Source organism: Bos mutus, chromosome 20 (genome assembly GCF_027580195.1).
Source record: "Bos mutus isolate GX-2022 chromosome 20, NWIPB_WYAK_1.1, whole genome shotgun sequence".
In the NCBI taxonomy this organism is placed as follows: domain Eukaryota; kingdom Metazoa; phylum Chordata; class Mammalia; order Artiodactyla; family Bovidae; genus Bos; species Bos mutus.
In genome coordinates, this window is record NC_091636.1 from 9,915,041 (window position 1) to 9,941,050 (window position 26,010).

Below are 26,010 nucleotides of genomic sequence, written 5' to 3' on the forward strand. Positions count from 1 at the left end.
CTATCTGACACCATAAAAAGATGCTACATTATTATTGACTGTCTTCTCCGCACTGTGCATTTCATCCCTGTGACTCATGCATTTGATAAATGGAAGTTTGTACCTCTAAATCTCCCTCATCTGTTTTCTCTCATCCTACCACCTCCTCCCCTCCTGGCAACCACCTGTTTGTTCTCTGTGTCTATGACTCTGCTTATATTTTTGTTATTCTTCCTCATTTGTTTGTTTTTTTAGATACATATAAGTGAAGTCATACAGTATTTGTCTTTCTCTGATTTATTTCAGTGAGTGTAATGTTCCTGCAAATGGCCATATTTTATTCTTTTTTGATGACTAAGTGGTATTCCATTTTATTTATATATACCACGTCTCCTTTATCCATTCATCTATAAATGGGCACTTAGGTTGCTTCCATACCAAGACTAGTGTAAATAATATTTATATAGTATTTCTTCCTTTTTAAAAATGTTTGTTTATTTGTTTATTTTGGGGTGTGCTAGGTCTTTGTTGCTGCACAGACTTCTCTCTAGTTGTGGCGAGTGGAGGCTGTACTCTAGTTGTCTTGTGTGGGCTTCCCATTGCGGTGGCTTCTCTTGTGGAGCATGGGCTCTGGGTGGGTGGGCTTCAGTAGATGCGGCTCCCCGGCTCTGGAGCACAGGCTCAGTAGTTGTGGCTCCTCGGGCTTAGTTGCGCTGCAGCATGTGGGGTCCTCGTGGATCACAAATAGAACCCGTGTCTCCTGCATTGGCAGACCAATTCTTTACAACTGAGCCACCAGGAAGCCCCTCTTCCTTTTTATTAATAATATTCTAAAACTTTGCATTTTCTATTTATTATAAAGAATGTCATACATTTAATTTAGGAATTGAAAGATGGTAAAAAATTGTTGAATTGATTCCCCTTTCTTTTGTAGCCTACGGTGTGTGAACGAGAGCTGTGTGTATTTGCTTTTCAAACCCTGGGAGTAATGAATGAAGCTGCTGATGAAATCGCAACTGGAGCTCAGGTACTAACACATGATACTAATTATTTTATATTTTGATTTGAAAACATTATTTATTCTGCCCTTCTTTTGGGCAAATTTTTGGTAGTTTCTTGATACATTGAAAAAGCAAACCGGCATTTGATATTTTTAGATAGACACTGCAGTTTGCCAACTTTATCTAATGTGTTTTGTCATTTTGCAGTTGGCAAGAGAAGTTAAACCAACTTTAATTGTTTGAAAAATAATTGCATTTCTTTTTTATATGGTGAAACTGAGCTACCAAAGCCCTTGCACTTGCATTATGTAAAATTTATTTGTAAAGTTACAGTGCCATAAAATGGAAGCCAATTTATTTTTAAAACTTAGGTGAAAAGGTAATGGGCAGAGCATGTAATAAAAAGAGAGCATTCAGTTTTACAATAGCAGTGTTTATAACATAGGAAGAAAAATATAAAAACAAAGAAAAAACTTGGAAGTAGAGCAGCATCCCATGTTTCTGGAAAGGAAAAAAAAAACAATTGTAAAGATGCCAAAATGTATTACATCATGTAATTCATTAAAATTTCAATTAGTATTTGTTCATTTATTGAACATGACTGAAATACTAATAGATGAGAAAAATTCCAAAAATCAAAAAATAGTGAATGTTAATTAAGGGAGGCTAGACCAACCAAACACAAAGCCATATTATGTAATCCTGTAGTATTCTAACAAAATACAGTACTGGCAAGGAAAGTACTGACTAGAAAGTCTGGTAATCCCCATAATTGTTCAAGTTTTAAATACATTTTTTATATATTAAAGGAGGTATCACATCATGTCATAAAATAAAAATGGTTTAGTGTGATGGAAACAACTGACTTGCAGCAATGGGGGGAAGAAACACTTTTAGGTCTTTACACTTGTGTGTAAAATCAAATTCCAAAAGACTTAGACTTTAAAAGTTTAAGTATTACTTTACAAGTGTTTAAAAGTATTATATCTCAACTGGAGAAGAGTCAAATTAAGCATGTACCACTTATGTAGGGCATCCGGTTCATGCATTTATGCACATATAAGAAATCATAAAGAAAAAACAAGAGATCTGAGTCCATACATATTTTACATCTTTTACTTGAAAAATATAGTGAGCACTAAGAGCTAACTATGAAAAAGTGTATTTTGCTACTAACTTAATTACATGGAAGCTCATAAAAATAGAGAGGAAAAACATGAATATCATTACAAATTAATACAGGAAATGAATGCACAATTCACAAATATGAACCTGTAGTTAGTAAAGAAACATGAGAAAATATTTACCTTCACTAAAAATCAAAGGAAACTAAATGTAAGAGAATTTTTAAAAATTCACAAAGATGGGTGGGAAGAATGATCATACAAGAGACATATGGTCATCATTGCAGTAAATATCAAATGCCTGCTGTGTAACAGGTGGTACGCTAGACTAAGATAAAGCAGTTAACACAGACAGCCCAGGCCTCATGGACTTACACTCCCTTAACCTAATTATTTCACTGATGAGCTAAAATGAGATGCAAACACTTGATGAAATTTTAAGGGTAGTATTTGTGATGTAATGAGTTACAAATGAAAATGATGCAAACAGTAGAACATTGACCAGTTGTGATATGGAAAAAATGATTCCATGACTAAAATAAACTTTAAAAATCCAGCTTAATATTACCTTTGCATCCAGTGTGTGCAAATTTGCATACTGAAAGTTCTAAGAATCTCTAAAACTGAAGAAAATGACTAGCCTTTACTTAGAGGATTTCTCAAATGTATCTGACTGTGGTGAGTCTTTTCTTTTTTTAATGTAAAAGGTTTTCTCATCCCTTGGAAACTAATATTGCGCAAAAAAGAAAAGATACTTTAATTTATGCTATGTATAGCTATGTAAAAATAAACTTTACACAGGTGTATATGAATATGTGTACACAAATACATGTATTTTCTCATGGGTATATATGTATGTGTGTATGTATATGTATATATGTATAATTATTTGAGTAGTATGGTTAACATTTAAGCATTTTACTGGATGTAAATTGTCTTTCATACAGTTTAAGCAGAGAAGAAAGTAAAGTAGAAATAAGGCACAATTGATTAGAAGGAAAATTAACCTCTTAACAGTAGGCTAAGTTGATAGAATAATAGGTGCTTTTTCCCCCTCTAATTATAGATACATGTCTAAAAATAATGGATCTTAAAGTGAAATTATGTTTGGATTATGTAACAATAGTAACAAAACACAAGTTTTCACTTAGATCAATTTAATGATTTAGCTCTAAAAATCAATATCCAAAAAAAAAAAAAGAGAGAGAATTTAGTGATTCTACTTGAATGCCAATGCAGAATATTCTTTTAACCTCTTTAAAGATATACCCCTGGAGAAGGAAATGGCAACCCACTCCAGTGTTATTGCCTGGAGAATCCCAGGGACAGGGGAGCCTGATGGGCTGCTGTCTATGGGGTTGCACAGAGTCAGACACGACTGAAGCGACTTAGCAGCAGCAAAGATATACCCCAGTATTCTGGCTGTAATCTTAAAGATTACGTGTAAATGAATTCTTTTTCTAAATAGCACTGTATCTCTGTGGTCTTGTTTCATCAGCTGACTCTTGAATTTTTCATGGGGCTCTGAGGAGCTCTGGAGGTTACATGAACATTCTTTAGAGGGATCTGCAGGAGACTGGTCTGGGAAGAGAGTGTGTCAACAGCTGGGATTCCAGGCCTCCAAATACTGCTTTAACTAGAAGGCAGCTCCATTTTATTTTATTTCTTTTATGTACTGGGGCTCTTACATACATTTTTCTTTAAAAACAAAAAAAGAATTACTATTGAAATGCTTGAAAGCCAGTGGTCTACAATTTTAAATTCACCTCTTCTCCAAAAAAACACATCATTTTATTCCATGGAAAAGTTATCATCTGCAAATAGAATACAAATTCAAAAACTATAGTATAAACCTTTCTTTGTGCCAACGTTCCAAATCTGACTACTGTAATAGATAGACTATTAATATGGTATACTTTTAGTTCTAACTCACACAACTGTCTGGTTAGAATGTTTGTTGGGTAGCTCTGATCGTTGAAGGAAATGGATTCTGTCCACCATGTGGGTCTGCTGTTTTCAACATGTGGTGTATAGTAGAGGGGAAGAGAGGAAAGGAGCACTGTCTGTCCATCAGCTCAGCCCCTTTCTGCTTACTGTCCATGGGTTAAGATCAGTCATATGGTCTGATGTAGACAAAAAGGGTAGAAATATTGCTTGCAGAGCAGTTGCTTCCAAGCAGCAGCCCTATTATACCTTGGAAGCAATGTATGAAACTTTGGTGGACAGCACAGGATTTTGCCAGAGTAGTTGCACTGTTACTTTGAAGTTAGTTTAGGATGTATATTAACAAAAATATTCTATTATTTAAATTCTCTACCCCTATATCTCTTATTTTCATTATAATTTACTTTGAAATTATTGGCAAAACAATGCAGTGATTTGGGTAGTTTTGATTTGAAGCTTTTGGCTCAAGGTATTTAATTAAAATATTTGATTGAAAGGGGAACATTTATCAGGTTATTATTGTATCCATTTTTTGCCTTTTTTATTGTTGTAAAAAAGACATAACATAAATTTACCACATTAATCAGTTTTAAATGCACAGTTTAGTAGTGTTATATTTAACACTACTGAATATTCACATTGTTATGAAACAGATTTCTGTAACATTTTCATCTTGCAGAACTGAAACTCTATACCTGTTCAGACACTCCCATTTTTCCCCTACCCACATCCCTGGTAACCACTCTTTTTTCTGTTTCTGTGAATCTGATTACTTTAGATGCTTCATGATTATAGTCAGTAGTATCTGACTTTCTGTGACTGGCTTATTCGCTTAGCATAGTATCCTCAAGGTTCATCCATTTTGTAAGAGGTGACTGACTTTTCCTTCTTTAGGCTAATAATATTCCATTATATGTGTCTGTAGCATTTTGTTTATCCATTCATCCATCAATGGATATTTTGGTTGCTTTCATCTCTTGTCTATTGTGTATAATGCTGCTGTACAGGGGTGTACAAACATATCTTAAAGATGTTTTCATTTTAATTCTTTTGAATATGTACCCAGAAGTGGGATAGTCACTTCCAGCAGGACCCTTATGGATTTTCTATTTTTAACTTTTTAGAGGAACCTCCAGACTGTTTTCTGTAGTGGTTGCACCATTTTACAATCCCATCAACCCTGCACAAAGGGACCGATTTCTCCATATGCTCACCAACACTTTGTATTTTCTGGTTTTTGATAATAGTCATCCTGATGGTTGTGAGGTGGTATCTCATTGTGGTTTTGATTTACATTCCTCTGATGACTCAATGGACGTGAGTCTGAGTGAGCTCCGGGAGTTGGTGATGGACAGGGAGGCCTGGTGTGCTGCGATTCATGGGGTCGCAAAGAGTCGGACACAACTGAGCGACTGAACTGACTGACTGACTGATGACTAATGATGTTGAGTATGTTTCATACACTTTTTGGCCATGTGTATATCTTCTTAAAAGAAATGTCTGTTTAGTTCTTTTGCCCATTTTAAAATCAAGGCATATAATCCTTTGTTGGTGAGTTATAGGAGTCCTTTATGTACTTTGGATATTAACCACTTATCAGATAAATTATTTGCAAATATTTTCTCCCATCCCATCTTGCTTTTTTCACTCTCTCGATTTTATCCTTTGATGATAAAAGTTAAGTTTGGTATAGTTGTACTGTCAATTTTTGTTTTTGTTGCCCATGTCTTTGGTTTTATATCTACAAAATTATTGTCAGATCCAATGTCATGAAGCTTTTCCCCTGTCATAGAGTTTTCTTATAGAAATTTTAGTTTAAGGTTTTATGTTTAGATTTTTATTCTACTTTAGTTAATTTTTGCATGTGGTGTAAAATAAAGGCCCAGCTTCATTCTCCTGCATGTGTATATGCAGCTTTTTCATTATCATTTGTAGAAAAGACTTTCTTCTCCCCATTGAGTGGTCTTGCTTGGCACCCTTGTCAAAGATTATTTGACCACATACATAAAGGGCATGTATTTTTACAAAGCTTCAAATGCATGCTATGCCATATAATTTTTTAAGACATTTATAAAATTGTACCAATTCTTGACTCCAAAAATTTCAAAAAGGCTCTTTTATCTTACTGATGAGTCTTTCTTAGGAATTCTTGCTTGGGTTTTACTTTACTAACAGGCCAGATCATGCTGAATACAGTTTGTATCTGGGTTAAGGTGTGTCTTTCTGGGGTAGAAGGGGTGTGGGTATGGGAGAGGAAAACAAAAAGGAGGGTTTTATTATATCTTTATTGTTTTTTAAAATGGATTAATTTATTAATTTTAATTGGAGGCTAATTACTTTACAGCATTGTAGTGGTTTTTGCCATACATTGACATGACTCAGCCATGGGTGTACATGTGTCCCCCATCCTAAACCCTCCTCTCAACTCCCTCCCCATCCCATCCCTCAGCGTTGTCCCAGTGCACCGGCTTTGAGTGTCCTGTTTCATGCATCAAACTTGGACTTGTGTATTATATCTTTATGATTATACCTGTTGCTTAGAATCCAGTTTGTGTGTTCATACACAGATAAATGGAATAATGTGGTAGAGACATATTAGCTGTTTTAGTTGTGCTATTTTCTGAATAAGTCCTAGGGGTATCTATGTCTGTGTACTTTGGGGGCTGTTATTTATAGATCCTATACTCTGTGCTTGAGTGTTGCTGATTGTTTTCAGTCACTGGAAATTGTGGATGGATGCTGTAATTGGGTGGATGTGTTCTGTGAGTATACACACATCAGAGTGAGCCCTACTGTCATTAGGTCACAATGCCTCCTCATGAACCACATTTTAAGAATCAAAAATTGTCCTGCTCTTACTGTGCATTGTTTAAATGCCTGTTTCAAAACTTTCTGGTGCTATCTTTCCTTATATAGATTAAGTCAGCTGCTTCCTTATGAGGTCTCTTGTCATCACACTGTAGATACATGTGTTCTGATGAGCTCTCTCTATTTAGTATTGGTTTTCTTGATTGGGTTGCTAGAGCATATTGTTTGGGGAACCAGGGAAGGGAGCCATGCTCTTAACTGCTACATAGTACTGCCTCTTAGAAAATTGTGCAGAAGAATCATAGAAGAACATAGGAATAAAATCATCTTATTTAACAAGCCAACGGTCTTTAATGGCCTTTGTCAGAGTAGAATAGGAAGAAGTGAGATGATGTCAGGATATTTATTTTTCTTGAGTAGGTCAGACTCGTTCTCTGTAGTTTCCTTCACCCAGAATGGTTTCTTCCTAGACAGTCATACGTCTTCCTCTCCCACTTCGTTCATGTCTCTGTAGAAACATCACCACATTTCCTAGCCACTCTGAAACAGTCCCCTCTACTGCCTTGGTCTCGAAAGCCTGCTTTATTTTTTATAGCGTCTAACACTGCCAGGAACTGTCTGTAAGCATATATCTGTTTAACTGTTTTATTCAACACACTTCCTCCTTGAAATGTGAATTCCACACGAGCACGGGCCTGTCTCGTGCACTGACTTGCCGTGGAGCCTGCAGCACTGTAGCACGTTGTATGTAGTCATGACAAAGACATACTAGAGACAGAGATAGTAAAATGTGATAGTTGGAAGCAACGCGTATTAATTACTTTAATAGTCAAGCTTGGTCAAACTTAGTCTAAGGCCACAAATTAAAGACTTCAGAGATTAATAGCTATCTTGAGTCTTTCCAATTAATTACCATGAGAGGGAGAAACAATGGCAAAACTCTTGATAAAACCTGAAGGGTAGTAACTATCTTATGTATGTATTTCAAGGTGGTAGATCTACTAGTATCCATGTGTAGGTCTGCATTGGAATCTCCTAGAAAAGTTGTCATTTTCGAGCCATATCCTTCTGTGGTAGATCCTAACGATCCTCAGATGCTGGCCTTCAACCCCAGGGTAAGTAATCCTGCACAGCACCCGTTTCCTGTAACAATAACGGAGACTTCAGTCTCACTAGCTTTCTTCTTTCTTAGCTAAATTACCATCTCATCAAATCTACAACCTGTCGTGAACTCTATATCTGTTTAGCAAATATGATTCTTTTCTACAAATTTGATTTACTTCCACCTTGTTTTTCATGTACCCTGTTACTTCTCTCCTTTTCTCCTTTAAAATCACTTTCCTAACTTTACTGTCACGAAACTAGACCCATTTAAGATCAGACTCACATGCTGATCTTTACTCATTCCAACTGCACAGAAGGTAGGTAGATAGCTATAATCAATTGGTTTATAATGGTCAATATGACTTTTAATTTCATCACATATTTTTTTTGAGATTATAACATATGTAGTCTCATTTTAAGAATCATGGGTAAGGGGACAAATTTTCCCTTTTCTTCCATATTTTTATTTCACCCTCTCTTGCCTTCCCCCTCTGCCTCCCCAGTTATCTGAAGGTTACTAAAAGTTTAATTACTATTGTTGATCAGCTGTCATTTCTTGAGACACCAATTTCGTAAATATTCATGGAGGTTAGGCAGAATTCTTCTGAAATAACACAATTTTCAAGTTGCGTGAGAGACAAAATTGCTTCAGTTTCTATTATTACTCATCTTGAAATCATTTTATGGAAACAATGACTGTATAAAGTTTCCTAGGAAAAACTTTCCTTCTTTCATATTTACAATATTCTTACAAATGAATTATCTATTGAGCATATGGTGTCATTTACACATTTACTAGTAATACTCTTTTGGTAACAACCTTCTAATCAAAAGAAAATAAAAGCAAGATGAAATTATAAGATTTAAAGTGGATTTTCGTGTTTCAGAAGGATTCTGTGCTTACTTTAGTCATCATGGCTTAACTTTTTAGTAGTGAAAACAAAAATCAGGAGCCTAATAGCTTTTTTGTACTTAGAGTTTTTCCCCTGTAAGCTGAACATGGTTTTATGTACTGATACTTATACTAAAACTGGCATTGTTTTCTTTTTCCTTCCCTCTGACTCAATTATACATGCTATATCCTTGAGCCATCTTATTAAAGTCTTCCCTTTTATGTACACCACACACTCATTGCTTTCAAATTGACCCTGATGGAAAATTCAGGTACAGAAATAATATGTTTGTCTAGTGATGTGCAGACTTGCAAAGGCTTGTAGTGAATACTGTTTTTCCCCCTTCAAACAGAAGAAGAACTATGATCGAGTAATGAAAGCATTGGATAGCATAACTTCTATTAGAGAAATGACACAAGTAAGTATATCATCTTGTGGTCTTATATACAGTTCAGTTTTGCTTGAGTGAAATGATATTTTTAAAATATCTGAGAGTACTGACCATGCAGTAAAATGAAGACTTTTTTTGTGTGTGAGAGTATAATTAAAATCATAAAAAATTTAAAATTGTTTTGTACTAGGATGTTTTAATGAAATCACATCAGTGTTTTGGCATGCTACCACTGTGACTTTGGAGGGTAATTGCATAAATATAATCCTAACTCTCTGCTCTCAAACTCAGATGAGAATTTGTTGGAATATCTTCAGGCAAAAGTTAAATCTGGTACTATCTTCCTAGACTGTCAGTGTTAATTAATGGTAGTAATTTCAAAGCATCATTTTAATGTTAAAATAAAAACAAATATTCCGTCAAATATAAATTGCACATAAATATTTTAGAATATTTATACAAAATCTCAAAACAACTCTGAAAGACACCAGACTCCTTGAGAGCTTATATTTTTGACCATTAGGGAGGCTTTGGTGGAAGAGTTTGATGAGCAAGGATCTGGGTTTATTATGAAAGTCTAATATGTCACTGGGCTATAGTCCAACACTTGGAAAAGCACATCTTATTGAATTATTGAGGCCTTTCTGCTGCCAAAGACTTGGAGAAAGGTTTAGGGCTCATCATTATAAGTAGAAATTAATAACCTATAATTGACAGCAACACGCACAGTGGGTTCAGTTTGCATATGGTGCTTTCAAGGCTTGCATTGCCCTAGAGGCCCTTGCAGGTTTATAATAAGTGTTACTCTCAGTCATTGCCTTTCTCTGGGGAGGGAATAGTGATTTCTCCAGTCTTGGGGTCCACAGAGCTTCTGTGCCACGCCCCCCTCCCCCCACCGTAACATCTACTCCATTTGCAGATGTGCTGACAAAGTACATTTTTGTATTCCCAAATTTGATTCTTAATTCTTGTGATACTTATTTATGAAGTCAAATATTCATTCATTCAACAAATAGTAGGTGTCAGACAATGGTAAATAAGAGATATTTTAATTCACAAGTTATATTATTTGCTTAAAAGCCATCATTCTTTCTAGCTATTTTTCTATGCCCTTTCTACATTATCTGAATTCCTTTTCAAACAAATATGTATTATTTGTATAAGGTAAAGAAAACAATCAAAGCATTTCCACTGAGGGGGAAGAAAGAACCTACTGCTGTACCTTACCCATGATTATACACTTTTAGTCACCAAAGACTTTGGTATAGAGTATTTGTACTGTACCATAGATCCAAATCATTCTTGGTTTTAAGAATAGCTGCAAACTCTGTCTCTGGGATCAGCTCTGTGCCAAGAATTGCCTCCTTTATTCTGGGTCATGTGTAAGCTATTTTAATAGGAGGCAATGGAGATGACTGAGTGTCAGCTTGGGAGGTTGGCGGCCCACCTGGTATAATTTCCTCATCAGTGACGTGGCTTGTGACCTTGGGCAAGTTGCTTGATTGCTTGATGCCTCAGTATCTTCTCTGCTGAGATGGTAAAGAGTAATGCTGCATCCTCCTTCAGCATACATGTCATAAGGACGCTGTTAGGGTTTATTGCATCAGATGCTTTAAACCTCTCCAAATAAACATAACATTATACTGTCCTATTTTCTAGAATGTACTGCCCTATAGATGAGACCTAAATTGCCACAAACAGACTGCCTTTCATTCTATGAAAAGGTTAATTGTCTGGGTGAATTCCATCAATACTTTTAAAAGAAGGAGTTGTCTTCTTATGTAAATCTTGTCCAGATTTTTCATGGAATGATCTACCCAGTGTCAGTACCTTCAGATATGAGCACGATTATAGCTATTACAAGTTTTGCTTTAATGTCAGTTAAAAGTTAAAAATGTCAAAGAGAGACCATACACTTCTAAAGGTGGCAAGACAGATTTCATCAAGTACTGCAGTAGAGGAGAGAGATTAGCAGTGTGAGCTGAGGTCACCTCTGAGGAAAACAAGGTGACCAAGGTTTCTAAGGTGAAAACAAAGAGGGAACAAAAAGGGGCTACAGAGAAGTGAAAATAAGGGACTTTGGGGAACTGGAAAATTTCACAGGAGGTAAGTAGAGAATTACTGAATGATTAGCAGTGTGGGTTGGTACCTTTTGTGTTTTGGCAGCATTGGGTTTTCTTGAGCAAAGATTCAGCAGGAGTCCAGGGAGTTGGCCCAGTGCATGGAAGCCAGGTTAAAATTTGATTTAAGACTCTTATCCAAATGTTCTGGCAAGTCCTTTGTGCAGTGTGGAAAGTCAGAGTTCATGTCATCTTGGGGAGAAGCAACTAGGGTAATGGTCGTTGTTATCATGTCACAACCACAAGTCTTCACATTTAACTGGATTAGACATACCTGTTAACGGTGATTTAGAAAAATCAAGGAGCATAATGACTTTTTTTTCCAGGCACCATATCTGGAAATCAAGAAGCAGATGGATAAACAAGACCCCCTTGCTCATCCCTTACTGCAATGGTATAAAATTTAGTTTTCCTCTTAATGAAAACAGCAGCATTTTCTGTTGCCTGCTTGAATGCAGGGGGGTGGAGCCCTGCAATGGTACAGTTCCTCAATCCTATGAGGACTGGTGATTTTACAGTCCACGAGTCCTTAATGACTTCCACTTTAATTAAAACTTGTACATCACAAGGGGAAGAAAATGCTGTCATATGCAATACACGAATATACTGTGTGGTTGACTCTATAGATTTAAAAAAATTGACTATATTACATGGTGAAGCCATTTTGGCTCATTTAATTTTCTAGTTAACTAAGTGATCAAACTGTTTCAAACACTTACTGAAAATCTTTCTTAAATGTATGTTTTGTATAATTTGCTCCCATAACAAAGAGAGTATAAATTTGATAAACTCTTCTTTTGATGACTACAGAGGACGTTCTCTTTCAGAGAAAGTCTGTTGAGGGCCACAGCATTAGCTCAGCATGGATACTAGAAGAAGAGTTAGACTAAGAATAGTTAAGAAGTGGGTTGAGCACTCATCTTGCTCTACAACACTTACTTCAAGCAATTTGCCCTCTGATTTCTCATCTGCAAAAGGAAAACAGTAGTATCTACTCACCGTATCTTTGAGGGTTTTAGGTACGTCTCTCTGAAGTCACTGACAAGTAAAGGCTGTGGGATTCATCATGATTATCATGCAATAAAACAAATGTGAAGACTATACGAGATTGATCAGAATGAGTACTTATTCTATGCTAACACCAGGAAGTTTTTTAAAAAATATGTAAAGATCAGGAAAGGAGAAAGACTCTGGCTACTCATGATCATAATTAACTTTCACTTACACAGAACCTTACAAAACATATTAAATTTATTCTAGTAAAATCATGACAAAAAGTAGGTTTTACAAGTCTTTCATCTTTGTACCTTTCACAATCTGTTATTAAAAATCTGATGAGTAAAACAATGCATAGTTGTTTCTTTTTTAATCTTTCAAATTCTCAAAGTCATTTTCAGAATGAAGACAAACATCTCAAACATCCAGTCTTTCTTTTTAACCCTAAAGTCAGCTTGATTTTTCACTTTTAATTATTTGTGATCATTTCCTTGAACTTGTTAGTCACTTGTCTTTCAAGCAGAGGGAAATTTACCAACATGTTTTACAATTTGTTTAGTTATGATTTTCTGTGCTGACAAGTATAAAGCAATTAGTTCTTTCAAATACCTAAAGTTTTGATTTTTTCCAACTTCATTGTCTTACATATAGTTAATAACATTTTGTATGTAAACCACTGTATGTGTCAGTGCAAAGATGCTCAAATATTTATAGAAAGGAAAAAAATCTCCATGAAAACTCATGCTTAGTTAGATATTGTAGAAAAGAGCAGAGAAAGCAGATTGTGATTCAAGTTCTAATCTTAGATTGTGGTTATTAAAAGTTATATATCTTAAGTTTTAAAGAGCTACTTCTTTGTTTTCTCAGATTAAAATATTATCTTTTTTTTATTACATCAGCTCTTTAAATTGTTTGAGGAAGTGAAGCAGAATGATGTAATTAGATAAAATGATTACTCAATTCATGTCACAGCAAAAATAAGTTTTAATCACTTACCAACTGAGGAAAAAAACTTTAAATATATGTGGTGTATATTTGTGACTGATGGATTATTTCAATTAATTTCAGGGTTATTTCAAGTAATAGGTCACATATTGTGAAACTGCCAGTTAACAGGGTAAGTTATTTCTTCACATATACATACAGAAATGGGAGGGCTACTTATTGGTTGTGATTTTTTTAGGCAGCCCCTCCAGGAAATTGAAGGAAACTCAGGCTAAGCCTAATTCTTTGAAATGACATATGTGCTCCAGTTCCAGGTTTTTCCAAGAAACCAAATTCAATTTCAGGCTGCTGCCCTGAGCTTTTAAGTAACCGAGTCAATATGAAATCATTTAGTTATTCCACATGTGATAGAAAGAACATTATCTAGAGATTGCGTACTTTTTATCATTGTCAGTTTAATGTTGGCACAGCTTCACTTTTCTATATCAGAGGAGATACTGACTCCAGATATCTTACTTATGGGCCTAATGTGCTTACAAAATTAAAAAAGAAAAAAAAAGCTCATGCAGTCTGATTTTTTAGTTCTGGTCGTTACCCAGGAGCAGTATCTAAAATCTCAGGTCTGTCATCTCTGAATCTCTCAACTGTGAGATTCCTGTATGTTAGATTCCTATATAAGTACATATAATCTTAGGTGGAACAGCAGCAGTTAGAAATTTGTGTCAAGCAGTGTATCAAGAAGCTAATTCAAGAGAGTCTGTTTTACTTTTTTTTTTAAGAACAAAGGGGAAAACTATAATTTGAGTGTTGGCAATTTCTGATTTTACAAATATATGCAAATAAAGCATAATGATGATAATTTTTGCAATTCTAAAATCTTGAACTAACTTTTCTGCTTAGCAAACTCAGATATTTCCCCAGTCAAATAGTTTGTGGATACTTAGGGAATTCAATAATAAAAGTCTCAAAAAGAAATGTAATTAGGAAGGCAGATCTGCTTGAATGTGATTACATAGCATATTCCAAAGCTAAATATAAATGACTTTGGATCGTCTGTCTCCTATTCCTTTTCCATTAGCCTAAAGAATTATCCTTCATATCAGCAATTCCATGTGATTTATCACTTATGCAGGGGTTTTGTTAAATGAATGATCCTGTTAATATAAATTATTATAGTTTGAAAATATATAATATGTTAAATTTGATATGTTTTACTGTGCCCTTATTTTCAATGGCAGCAACTGAAGTTCATGCACACACCCCATCAGTTCCTTCTTCTCAGCAGTCCACCAGCCAAAGAATCCAATTTTAGAGCTGCTAAAAAACTCTTCGGAAGCACCTTTGCATTTCAGTGAGTATGGCTTACTGTTGAGGGGTGTGAGTTCCCTACCCAGTCTTCCATAAATGCGGGGGGAGGAAAGCACCTCTTTTAGTAGTTGGTTGGTAGCATAGGACAGTCACTACATGATGCTTGACTAGGAAACTCAGGGCTATGAGAAGGCACCATGGCTTGTTATATTGCGACCCCATTAAAACGTCGTTGACTTCTGATTTTGCTTTTCCTTCTCTTTCCCTGTGTTTTAGTGGCTCACACATTGAAAACTGGCATTCCATCCTGAGGAATGGTCTGGTTGTTGCTTCTAATACACGACTGCAGGTACATTTTCTGAATGGCTTGATGCGATCTCATAGTTCTTTAGTATGGGAGTTCAGTAAGCAGTCCTGGTGTTATGTTTTTACTTGCAAAAGGATGAAGCACATGTGCTTTAAACAAATCACATTGACTTTCTAATGGACATTCATAATTTTCACAAAGTCAAGCAGAATTGATCTATATACAACATAGGGATGAAAAGAAAAAGAAAATTGAGTTTCCCTATGAGAAATAGTAAAATCACTTTAAACTTAATTAGAGAAAACAAAACCTGATACTGGGAAAGATTGAGGGCAGGAGGAAAAGGGGGAAACAGCGGATGAGATGGTTGGATAGCATCACCAACTCAATGGACATGAGCGTGAGCAAACTTTGGGAGGTAGTGAAGCACACGGAAGCCTAGCACACTGCAGGCCATTGGGTCGCAAAGAGTCAGACACAACTTAGCGACTAAACAACAATGACAAGAAAAAGATGATCCCCAAAAAGGTAAAACCTTACAAGAATTCTCTCTACTAATCCAATACACATTTCTTGAGCCCTATCTCACTGTGAATACTTCAACAGAAGAAAAGGTGGGGCTAAGAATAAACAAAGTGGAGAAGTGGAGATTGGACACCAAAAAGCCATAGGCTATCTGCCTTTCAAGCCCCAGGGCAGCACATGAGCAGGATATAGTGGGTGTGGTCCTCATCTTTATGCCCTTCATCTCCAGCATTCCACCCCACTCATTTTTATCTGATGATGTAAGGAGGTCAGGAAATGAGATCCTCAACCCAGTTACCAGTATAAAATTACAAACTCTGATGACAGTTGGGATGATACAATTAAATATGAGTGAGTGAGTAAGTGAGTGAAGTTGCTCATTTGTGACCCCATGGACTGTAGCCCACCAGGCTTCTGAGTCCATGGGATTCTCCAGGCAAGAATCCTGGAGTGGGTTGCCGTTCCTTCTCCAGGGGATCTTCCCAACCCAGGATCCAACCGGGTCTCCCGTATTGCTGGCAGACACTTTAACCTCTGAGCCACCAGGGAAGCCCTACAATTAAATATAAATGTCCATAAATACAAATTGATTGAATTAATATTTGGTGCACAGTAAAAGGGTATGAGGGCCTTAAACATGGAAGTAATATTAGAGAATTTTAATTGTTCTGAGTAGTACACTAGTCAGAGTTTCAGTTAATAAAGCACTCTGTAACTTGAAAAATTTGAAGGAGGAGAATGGGGTGACAGTGTTGTATAATGAAAATCTGAATAGGATATTTTATTGATACACAAATAGATGAGTCCTAATCAACCTTCTGTCATATATGTTTCAGCCTGTTTTCAGTGTTTTAGGGCCATTAACATACTATTCCAGTACATTATACTAAGTGACTCTCTGTCATCGATAGGATGGAAAATCTTTTCTAAGGATGTTTTTTCCTTGGCTGTCATTTTCCATATATCAATGCATTCTTAACTTTAAGGACAAAGATATTAGTACTCTTCTTAAATTCCAAATAGACCTTAGAATAAAGGCTTTAACATTTTATAAGAGCTAAGTGTTCCAGCATGAGACGATGGTCCTCTCTTGTGAAATATTAACATTTAAAACCATGAACTGACAACTTCCTCTCCTGCCTCTTTCCATTTTAGCTCCACGGTGCAATGTATGGAAGTGGAATCTATCTTAGTCCAATGTCAAGCATATCATTTGGTTACTCAGGTAAGCTTGTATTCCATTTCTAATCTCAAATTTATTAGGGTTTTACTGTTGTATATTCCAGGTGGTGGTGGTGGTTTCGTCACTAAGTTGTCTCTGACTCTTGCAACCCCAGGGACTGTAGCCTGCCAGGTTCCTTGTCCATGGGATTCTCCAGGCAAGAATACTAGAGTGGCTTGCCATTTCCTTCTCCATTTCCTTCTCTTTAACCCAGGAATCAAACCCAGATCTCTTGCATTGCAGGCAGACTCTACCAACTGAGCTATACAACCTTTTTATCAAGTGAACAAAGCTTATTTGATGTATTTGTATTAAATTTGGTAAGTGTCATTTGATAAGTGTCAGAAATAAAAACAAAGCTCACATGCCAAGATTTATAATATTTCCCCTAGTGTATAACATGGAATATATGTTTTGTTAATTTCAAAAATTGACAAATTTTAATGTTACTTTTAATTTTCAATCATTTCTATTTTTATTCCATCTACATGAAACATTGATAATATAGTATGTACAAAGTATTATGGAGAGAACTGCAAAGTTTATATACAGATTAATCCACTATCATTGAATGTAATTCTGTAGCATGCCAACTTCTTACCTTTGGATCATTATGTTGCTGTTCAGTCACTCAGTCATGTCCAGTTCTTTGCGACCCCATGGACTGCAGCACGCCAGGCTTCCCTGTCTTTCACTCTCTCCTGGAGTTTGTTCAAATTCATGTCCATTGAATTGGGTTGTATTATTATATATCCCATAAAAAAGTTTTAAATGATATGGAAAACTTAGGTTTAGAAAGACACCCTCAAAACCATACTACTTGTTGACAATTTGTTGTTAATATTTTGGTGAGATTGTTTTAATTTTGGAATAAATTGAAAGCATGTGCTAAGGAGGAGCCTCATGAATTCAAAATATGGCAAGAATGATTACCAAATTGTTAGCATCTATAATCTTTAGGTAGTGAAAATTTGGGGTGTTTTTTTCTTTGCAATATTTCTTTGGAATATTTCACTTTGATCAGATTTTTTTTAAGAACAAAAATGTATTGTTTAAATATAAAGTAGTTATGTTCTTTGTTTGAAAAGATGGTAACAATAACCCTGTATGTGAGACAGCAAAAGAGACACAGATGTACAGAACAGTCTTTTGGACTCTGTGGGAGAGGGCGAGGGTGGGATGATTTGGGAGAATAGCATTAAACATGTATAATATCATATGTGAAACGAATTTCCAGACCAGGGTCGATGCATGACACAGGGTGCTCGGGGCTGGTACACTGGGACGACCCAGAGGGATGGTATGGGGAGGGAGCTGGATGGGGGGTTCAGGATGGGGAACACATGTACACACGTGGTGAATTCGTGTTGATGTATGGCAAAAACCAATACAATATTGTAAAGTAATTAGCCTCCAAAAAAAAAGAAATTGAAACTACACAGAATGGTATAAAATAACAGATGAAAAATTTTCCTCCTTTCCTACAGTCTCAGTGTTGAGTGCATTTCCCTTTAGACTTTTAAATGCTTTATGTTTGGCCTTCTGTATGCCTGCATATATGTAGTTGGTTTTGCTTATGTGCTTGTGTGTGTGTGTGTGTGTGGTTACATGATTCCATTAAACAACTTCAGGAGATGTTGCTCATGTGGTGCCTGTATGGTAAGTTTCAAGATCGTCATGTTATAGGAAAGGTGACTTAGAGAGGTCTAATAACTAGGGGAGCATTAACGAGGCTCACCTCTCTGATTGTTTTGTCCAAGTTCATACTCTTTCAGCCACAGCATCTGATTTCTCAGAGTTCTATCCTGACCTTTTCCAGAGTACATGTCTTAAGAGGACATGTATGCCTGTTATGACTCAGCGTCAAAAGTCATATGGTGCCACTCTCCATATACAGATACTGGTCAGAGCAGTCACAAGGCCCTCCAGATTCAAGGGCTGGGGAATTAGACTCCATTTCCTGATGAAAGAGCAGCGAAGTCACATAGTTGAAAAGCATATTGTTGAGAAATATTGTTGCAGTGATCTTTGAAAATACAATATGCCCAAATAACACTAGGAAAATAAATACCAGAAGAATAAGATAATATAGGAAAGAAAATAACATAGTTCAGTGGAGAAGATGATTCAAATCAGCTTAAGTCAGACTCTAAATCTTCCTAAACCAAACACAATAAAAAAGTAATATAAAACCAGGTTTAATAACTAAATGCAACCTCAGCATAGATAAGAAAAACACAAGTGCTGTGATTTTCTGCTTCATATCCTGGTGTACAGACTCTTTAGATGGGTTCATGGAAAGGGGGGATACAAATGAATGTGAAATTTGTCTGTGTGAATGTGCATCTATCTGGAAAGAGGATCCATAGATTTCATCCAATTCTTTAAGTGTCCTTGATCTGAAAATAAAAAGTAAGAACCTCTACCATAAGTTCAAGTACCTCCATACTTGATTTTGAAGGCTGTAGCTATAGGAGGTGCATATAATAGCCTCTGCCTTTCCCTCAAATAGGGCTTCCCTGGTGACTCAGACGGTAAAGAATCTGCCTGCATTGCAGGAGACCTGGGTTCGATCCCTAGGTTGGGAAGATCCCCTGGAGAAGGGAATGGCTACCCACTCCAGTATTCTTGCCTGGAGATTCCCATGGACAGAGGAGCCTGGAGGGCTACAGTCCATGGGGTTGCAAAGAATCAAACATGACTGAGCGACTACTACACTTTCACTTCCTTCAGAACTGTCTCTAAAACCTTAGGCCTGTTTCTCAACTTGACTCCACCTACTTGTGTATCTTTGGGGGAATGTCTACTTTGGAAAATGCTAATGTCACACCATTTGCAATTTGGCCCATAGACTTTACCCATTTTCATTAAGCCTTTTATTGAAACAGCAATAAACAGGAGTCTCAACTTCAGGATAGTAGATGAGCATTTTTTTTTTAAGTATAGCTACAAATCTACCTATTCTAAACAGATAGGAATTTTATTTCTATTTTGTCTGAAATATTTCACAGTAAAAAAAGCCATGGAGTTAACAGAGTCTGGTAAGATTTGTGAGTATCTTAGACAAAAGGACTTGGTTTTCCTTTATTAGGAGGAATAGTAAACTCTATAGGTATTGAGCATATATCAGCCACTCATGAAGAGGCAGTATTAATATCTTTTTTAAATCATTCCTATTTCCCACCCTTATCTATTTTCTTATCACCAGATGATAAGAATGAAAGTTTGGTCCTAAAAGCCTTTTAAAATCAAGTTTTAAAAATTTTCTGATTATATCAACTTTATGCAAGAGGTGAGCCTATCCTTCTTTTCAACACAAAGAAAAACAAACTGTACTTTCCACTTTGTAACTTGACCAGAACTTCCAAACCCACTGACTTTCCACCCTCCTTGCTCAGGGCATAGTGGCTGATCCTTCAGGAGCCCTTTGTCTTCAGGAGCCTTTGTGGCTTGATGCTGTCAAGCCTTTGCCTAAAGTGGAACTTGGCAGTGTAGATGGATTGTATTTTGAGCTGCATCATACAGCTTTGTCCCTAAATTATTACTTTGCTAATGTTTTTAGGGATGAACAAGAAGCAGAAGGTGTCAGCCAAGGATGAGCCGGCTTCAAGCAGTAAAAACAGCAACGCATCACAGGTATTGTAGCAACTTGGGTGACTGTCTCTGATGGGTGAACTCTAGCGTTCTTAGCCAGCAAGATTTTGATAAATACTCAGGCTTTTTAAATCTGCAAAATTATTTTAGGCATTACTCATACAGAAACAAAACTCACCCTAAAATATAATCATCCAGATGCCTTTATTCAATCAGTATGCAGCAAATATTTATTGAGCTTCTACTAAAATGCTGGACATCTCCTAGTCATTGAGCTATAGTGATAATCTACAATAGACAAATCCTCTTGAAACCTGCATTCTACTAAGTGATATAAATAAATTAAATATGGGACTTCCTGATGGTCCAGTGGTTAGGAATTTACCTTCCAGTGCAGGGGTTGAGGGTTCAGTCCCTAGTCAGGGAACTAAGATCCCACATACCTACAGACCAAAAAACCAAAACATAAAGCAGAAGTAATATTGTAACAAATTCAAAAAATACTTTTAAAATGGTCCACATCCAGGAAAACTTTAATAAATTAATTAAATATTTATTTTAGTAAAATATCAGATGGTGGTAAATCTGGATAAAAATCAGGGAAAGAGGATGCTGAATGCTATCGATTGAAGATGGAACTTGAATGAATGTTAAATGGGATGATGGGGAAAGAATACTCGGAGAAGGTTCTAGTTGAGTAAAGAACCTTGACTCAACTTATTGGGTTGAGTAAATAAGTGATGAGTGCATGAGCCATGGTGCTCTCTGGAAGAAAGAACATTCCAGGCATAGAGAAGAGCAAGCACAAATCCCTTGTTATTTCAGAGAAAACAGGCATTCTGGACAAATTAAAATCCATCTGATGAATAATGTGACTTTAGATTTTTTTTAAAAAAACGTGTAGCTAAGCTAATATCTGAAAACAAAAACAAACCCCCAGATTTTCTACATGAGATGTTTCTGAAACCTCTGTGGCTTAATGTGTTATAAAAATGGGTTGATTTTGAATAGTTAGGTGATCTAGAAAAATTGATTGTAATGTTTGAAAAGATAATGCAGCTTTGTTTCCCTCTAAACAGAGATGCTAGACTTCCAGTAAAACTAAAATTTGAGTTCTGATTCTGTGTTGTGGCTACTTTTAAGTATTTTCAGGTCACTTATTTTGAAAGTGATTTAATTATGATTATGTACAGAAATTAAGTGATGTAACAAATATAGATTGACATTAAGAGATAACTCAAGGATATTACTGCTAGTTGAGAAAGGCCATTTTTTAAAACTCTGGTGCTATCTTAGTGATGATTACTTTTTAATGATGATTCTTTTCACTTGAGTGACTGTTCCATTTTTACTCTAATTTTTAAATTCTTTTGGAATTTAGTCACAGAAGAAAGGACAGCAATCCCAGTTCCTGCAAAGCCGTAACTTAAAATGCATAGCCTTATGTGAAGGTAAGTTGAAAGTTTTATAGTCCTCATAGCATTTATTCTCAATTTTACCAGTATTTAAGAATTTAAGTGTGTTTACAAAATGCTCATAATAGACTAGTGAAAGCTTTCTTCCTTAGGACCATCTCAAAGAGCATAGATGGAAAATACAACAGAGATCATAAAGGTTAAAACAAAGAGCACAACTGGCAAGGTTTCAAACAGTGCTATATTTTATTCTTGGCAGCTATCTCAGAAGAGTAATTATCTCTTTCTGATCAAGTATTGTTCATCTCTATTGTTCATCTATACCCCTTCCTCTTTATGTTGGTGTCTGAATGTATAATACCATGAAAAATCTGAAAGATGAACTGAGCACTGAGTAGATAACCCAGGAAGTCTTTCTTGTTCCTACACTGAAATTATTCTTCTTTTCTGAACTTGGGATAGAAAATTGATAGGTGATTTACAATATCATATACTTTCCTTTGTTCTTGCTTTAAAATCTGACTTTGGCTAAAAGTTCATTTTTTCTTCTTCTTTTGGGAGTTTTGGTAACCACTGTTAACTGTCTTCTGGGTTTTTCAACATTTGATAGTTGTAGAGGATGCTAGCTTACCTTCTACCTAGTTCCCAAGTCAGGACCTGTTTGCCATTATAAATACAAAGTGATTTCCTTCCTATTGTTATGCTAAGTGTGTTCCAAACATAAAATTGCTACTTGGCATTTCACTGTTTTTATTTACATTTTTTGATAGTTTAATAAGATGAAACATTTTTCATATGTTAATTTGTACATGCAGTTTTGCTTTTGGATTTCTAAGAAAAGGGATATAGTATTTAGAATAAAATAGTTCTTTAATTTTTTTCTTCCCTTTACAGTGATCACCTCACCTGACCTGCACAAACATGGAGAGATATGGGTCGTCCCAAATACTGATCATGTCTGCACAAGATTCTTTTTTGTGTAAGTGTAAAGGCTTAAAATCCTACGTTACTGTCTTCTCCATAAATGAGGTAATAGTGACTATATTATTGTTTGGTCACTTAAGCTGCCAAAATATAACAGATATTTTCTCATGGACTTCCCGGGTAGCTCAGACAGTAAAACGTCTGCCTGCAATGCAGAAGACCCGGGTTTAATCCCTGGGTCGGGAAGATCCTCTGGAGAAGGAAAGGGCAACCCATTCCAGTACTCTTGCCTGGAAAATCCCATGGACCGAGGAGCGTGGTAGGCTACAGTCCATGGGGTAGCAAAGAGTTGGACATGACTGAGCGACGTCACTTTCTTTAACTTTCTCATCATGGCTTCCCTAGTGGCTCAGACAGTAAGGAATCCGCCTGCAATGCAGGAGACCTGGGTTAGATCTCTGGGTTGAGAAGATCCCCTGGAGGTGGGCATGGCACCCCAGTATTCTTGCCTGGAGAATCCCCATAGACAGAGGAGCCGGGAAGGCTTAAAGTAGATGGTGTTGCAGAGAGCCAGACACGACTGAGCAACTAAGCACAGCACAGCACAGCATTTTCTCATCAAATTAATGTTTTTGTTTTATTTTAATAAGCTGTGAAAAACATGGATGTTTAAAAGCCATAGCTTAGAAGATTTGAAGAAAAACACGGTCTCTTTAACCACTGTGTATGTATGTACTGTGTTGTTGTTTAGTCCCTAAGTCACGTCTGATTCTTTTGGGACCCCATGGACTGTCATCCACCAGGCTCCTCTGTCCATGGAATTTTCCAGACAAGAATACTGGAGTGGGTTGCCATTTCCTACTCCAGGGGATCTTCCTGACCCAGGGATCAAACCCACATCTCCTGCATTGGCAGGGGGGTTCTTTAGCATTAAGCCACCAGGGAAGGCCCCATATGTATGTATACATGTGTATATAAGTGTACATATACATACATACAGATCTTATATGTATCTAGGTAGATATACACATTAGATTACTTACAAAAGTGTGGTTATTGGGAAATCATAGGTCTAGGACAATAACCTGGATCTTGTAGCACCAGAGCTGTTATACATCCTCCAGTCCCTAAAGGCAAGAAGAGAAAGCAGTTATGAAAACCTGTTAGGAGAGACATTTCTAGTTCATCGTGGCTCCATGAAAGGAGTCATGGCTGTCAATTCAGAGACGTAGGCAGTCCAGGGGGCTCTTGTGGGGTGGAACCAAGCAAAACCTTGATGTTGCCCTTCTGCCAGCGCCCTGCTGGGACACTCCATTGGCCAAACTCTACGGGAAACTAGAGGGCAAGGGAAATTATTGATCAAGTCCATACAGTCAGCCTCCTGGGCTAAAAGGCAAAGTAGAGAAGGGCGTTCCATGGCTCTGGAGGCTCCCAGGAAAGCATCTGCTTTTTAAGTTTATAATTCAGATGAAGTTATAGCACAGCACAGGTCTCTCATGAAAGGCAGTCATTGAATATTTTTTTCCTTTCATCTTTCTTGCTCATATTGCTTCTTATTCATTGTTAGAAGATTGAATTTCTATAAGACACCTCCAATCACAAAGTTGTTCAGTGAGTGTGAGCTGGAAACTTTGATGGAATAGTAACTCCAGAGTCCTTTTCTTAGCCTGTCCCTAATTAGTTAATCTATTCCTTTTAGTGTTATGTGTGCTAAGTTGCTTCATTCGTGTCCAACTCTGCGATCCCATTGACTGTAGCCCGCCAGGCTCCTCTGTCCTTGATTCTCCAGGCAAGAATACTGGAGTGGGTTGCCATTCCCTTCTCCAGGAGATCTTCTCTACCCAGAGATTGAACGCTGTCTCCTGTATTATCAGACAGGTTCTTTACCACTAGCACCACCTGGGAAGCCCCATTTAGTGTTAATGCTAAAATTCAAATTTGTTGAGCTAAATAAACAACTTTAGATATGGAAGTGCTCAGAAGTAGTAGTATTTCTTTGCAGTTTTACACAAATTATATCTAAACTAAATCAGTAGGGCACATATGTGGATATTGACTGGAGACAAGGATTTCTGTATTTCATAAGAAAAAAATGAGGAAAGACCATCTGAAGACAAGAGAAGAAAATACTTTCTGTATCCTCAGATATTTTCCAAATAATACAAATGGGGAAAATTCTATTAAGGTAATGATTTTCATTTCGTTATAAACACAAATGAGATTTCATCCTTCATCCCTCAGGAGAGAAGAGACTAATTAAGGAAAATTGATAAGATTCAAAACACATCAAAAGGAAAATCAATTCACTAATGAATGTACATTCTAATTACAACCATCAGTTTCTTTCTTTATAAAAGATATAATCACAGACTTCTACTAGTGTTGTGACTCCCCAGTGAGCGGTAGCATCTAGGAAAAAAAATAAATTGAGAAAAAATGAGTTTTCACAAATATTCTGTAATCAGACAGAAACTAAATTTCTGTTCTTATTTTATTTATTTATTTTACACATTGTGTGATTTCTAGTTAGGAACTGTTCCTGATGACTAGGATATAAAGTAGTGAATTATAATAAATTCCATGCTAATCTGATTTCCAGAATGAAGGAGAGAATAAAACAGCTATGTGATATTCTAATCACATTCTTCCCAAAAAGTAAACAATACCAGAGAATGAGGGGAAAACAGGGGAAATTTTAGGGATTAGGGCATCAGAAAAAATTTAAAGTAAAATTTAAAGGACAATATCAGATAGGGAAAACAGAAGAATAAGAAGTTTGAAAAAAATTTTGTTGGAAAATTCCAAAAATGAATAAACTTAACCAAATATATATGCTTCAGGCAAAATGTAGTAATTCAGATTTTAAGAACAGATTCCAGCCAGTTTTGAGTATCCAGGAACTGATCAAACTAAAGCTTGATTTTGTAACTAATCTTGAGACTCATGTGCACAAAGACATTAATGTCAATATATAGAAAGCAGGCAGCTGTTTTTAAAGGGCCAGAATTTGGGCTTAAACAGGGGATGTAAAAACCACTTTGTGCTCTGGTCATATACAACAAAAATGTTTATTTCACACTAAATGGGGATTTTAAAGCTGGAGAGGAAAACTTGATATTTTGGTCTTTTGGAATATATTTGATCAAATATCAAATATATTTTATATTTACAGAAAATATTGATATTTTCCGTAAATGGGAATGAATAATAAAATCCAAGAGAAGGCAATCGATTGGGTGCATCTAGAGCCATGGGCACCCCGTGCTATCCTACCCCCGTCACTGCCATCGTGAAAACTTGCAGAGGTGGGAGTGTATCTTCTCCCTCAGCTACTCGGGACCAAGGACACTTTAAGAACTGCCAGTTTTTGTATCTTTCTATCTGATATTTCCACCTAAGCGTTTAATGCT

General features: G+C 36.4%; 1 protein-coding gene across 2 annotated transcripts in view; it reads left to right on the forward strand.

Moving 5' to 3' along the window:
• The window catches only part of PARP8 (poly(ADP-ribose) polymerase family member 8), a 193,665-nt gene that overhangs the window by 159,854 nt on the left and 7,801 nt on the right, over positions 1–26,010 (forward strand). For both annotated transcript variants that reach the window (XM_070357474.1, XM_070357473.1), the window contains exons 16-26: positions 914–1,006; positions 7,846–7,971; positions 9,206–9,271; positions 11,691–11,758; positions 13,429–13,477; positions 14,544–14,656; positions 14,890–14,962; positions 16,601–16,670; positions 20,230–20,303; positions 21,643–21,712; positions 22,571–22,655. In XM_070357474.1, the coding sequence (XP_070213575.1) occupies positions 914–1,006; positions 7,846–7,971; positions 9,206–9,271; positions 11,691–11,758; positions 13,429–13,477; positions 14,544–14,656; positions 14,890–14,962; positions 16,601–16,670; positions 20,230–20,303; positions 21,643–21,712; positions 22,571–22,655 (887 nt within the window). The remainder of the gene's footprint in view (positions 1–913; positions 1,007–7,845; positions 7,972–9,205; positions 9,272–11,690; positions 11,759–13,428; positions 13,478–14,543; positions 14,657–14,889; positions 14,963–16,600; positions 16,671–20,229; positions 20,304–21,642; positions 21,713–22,570; positions 22,656–26,010) is intronic.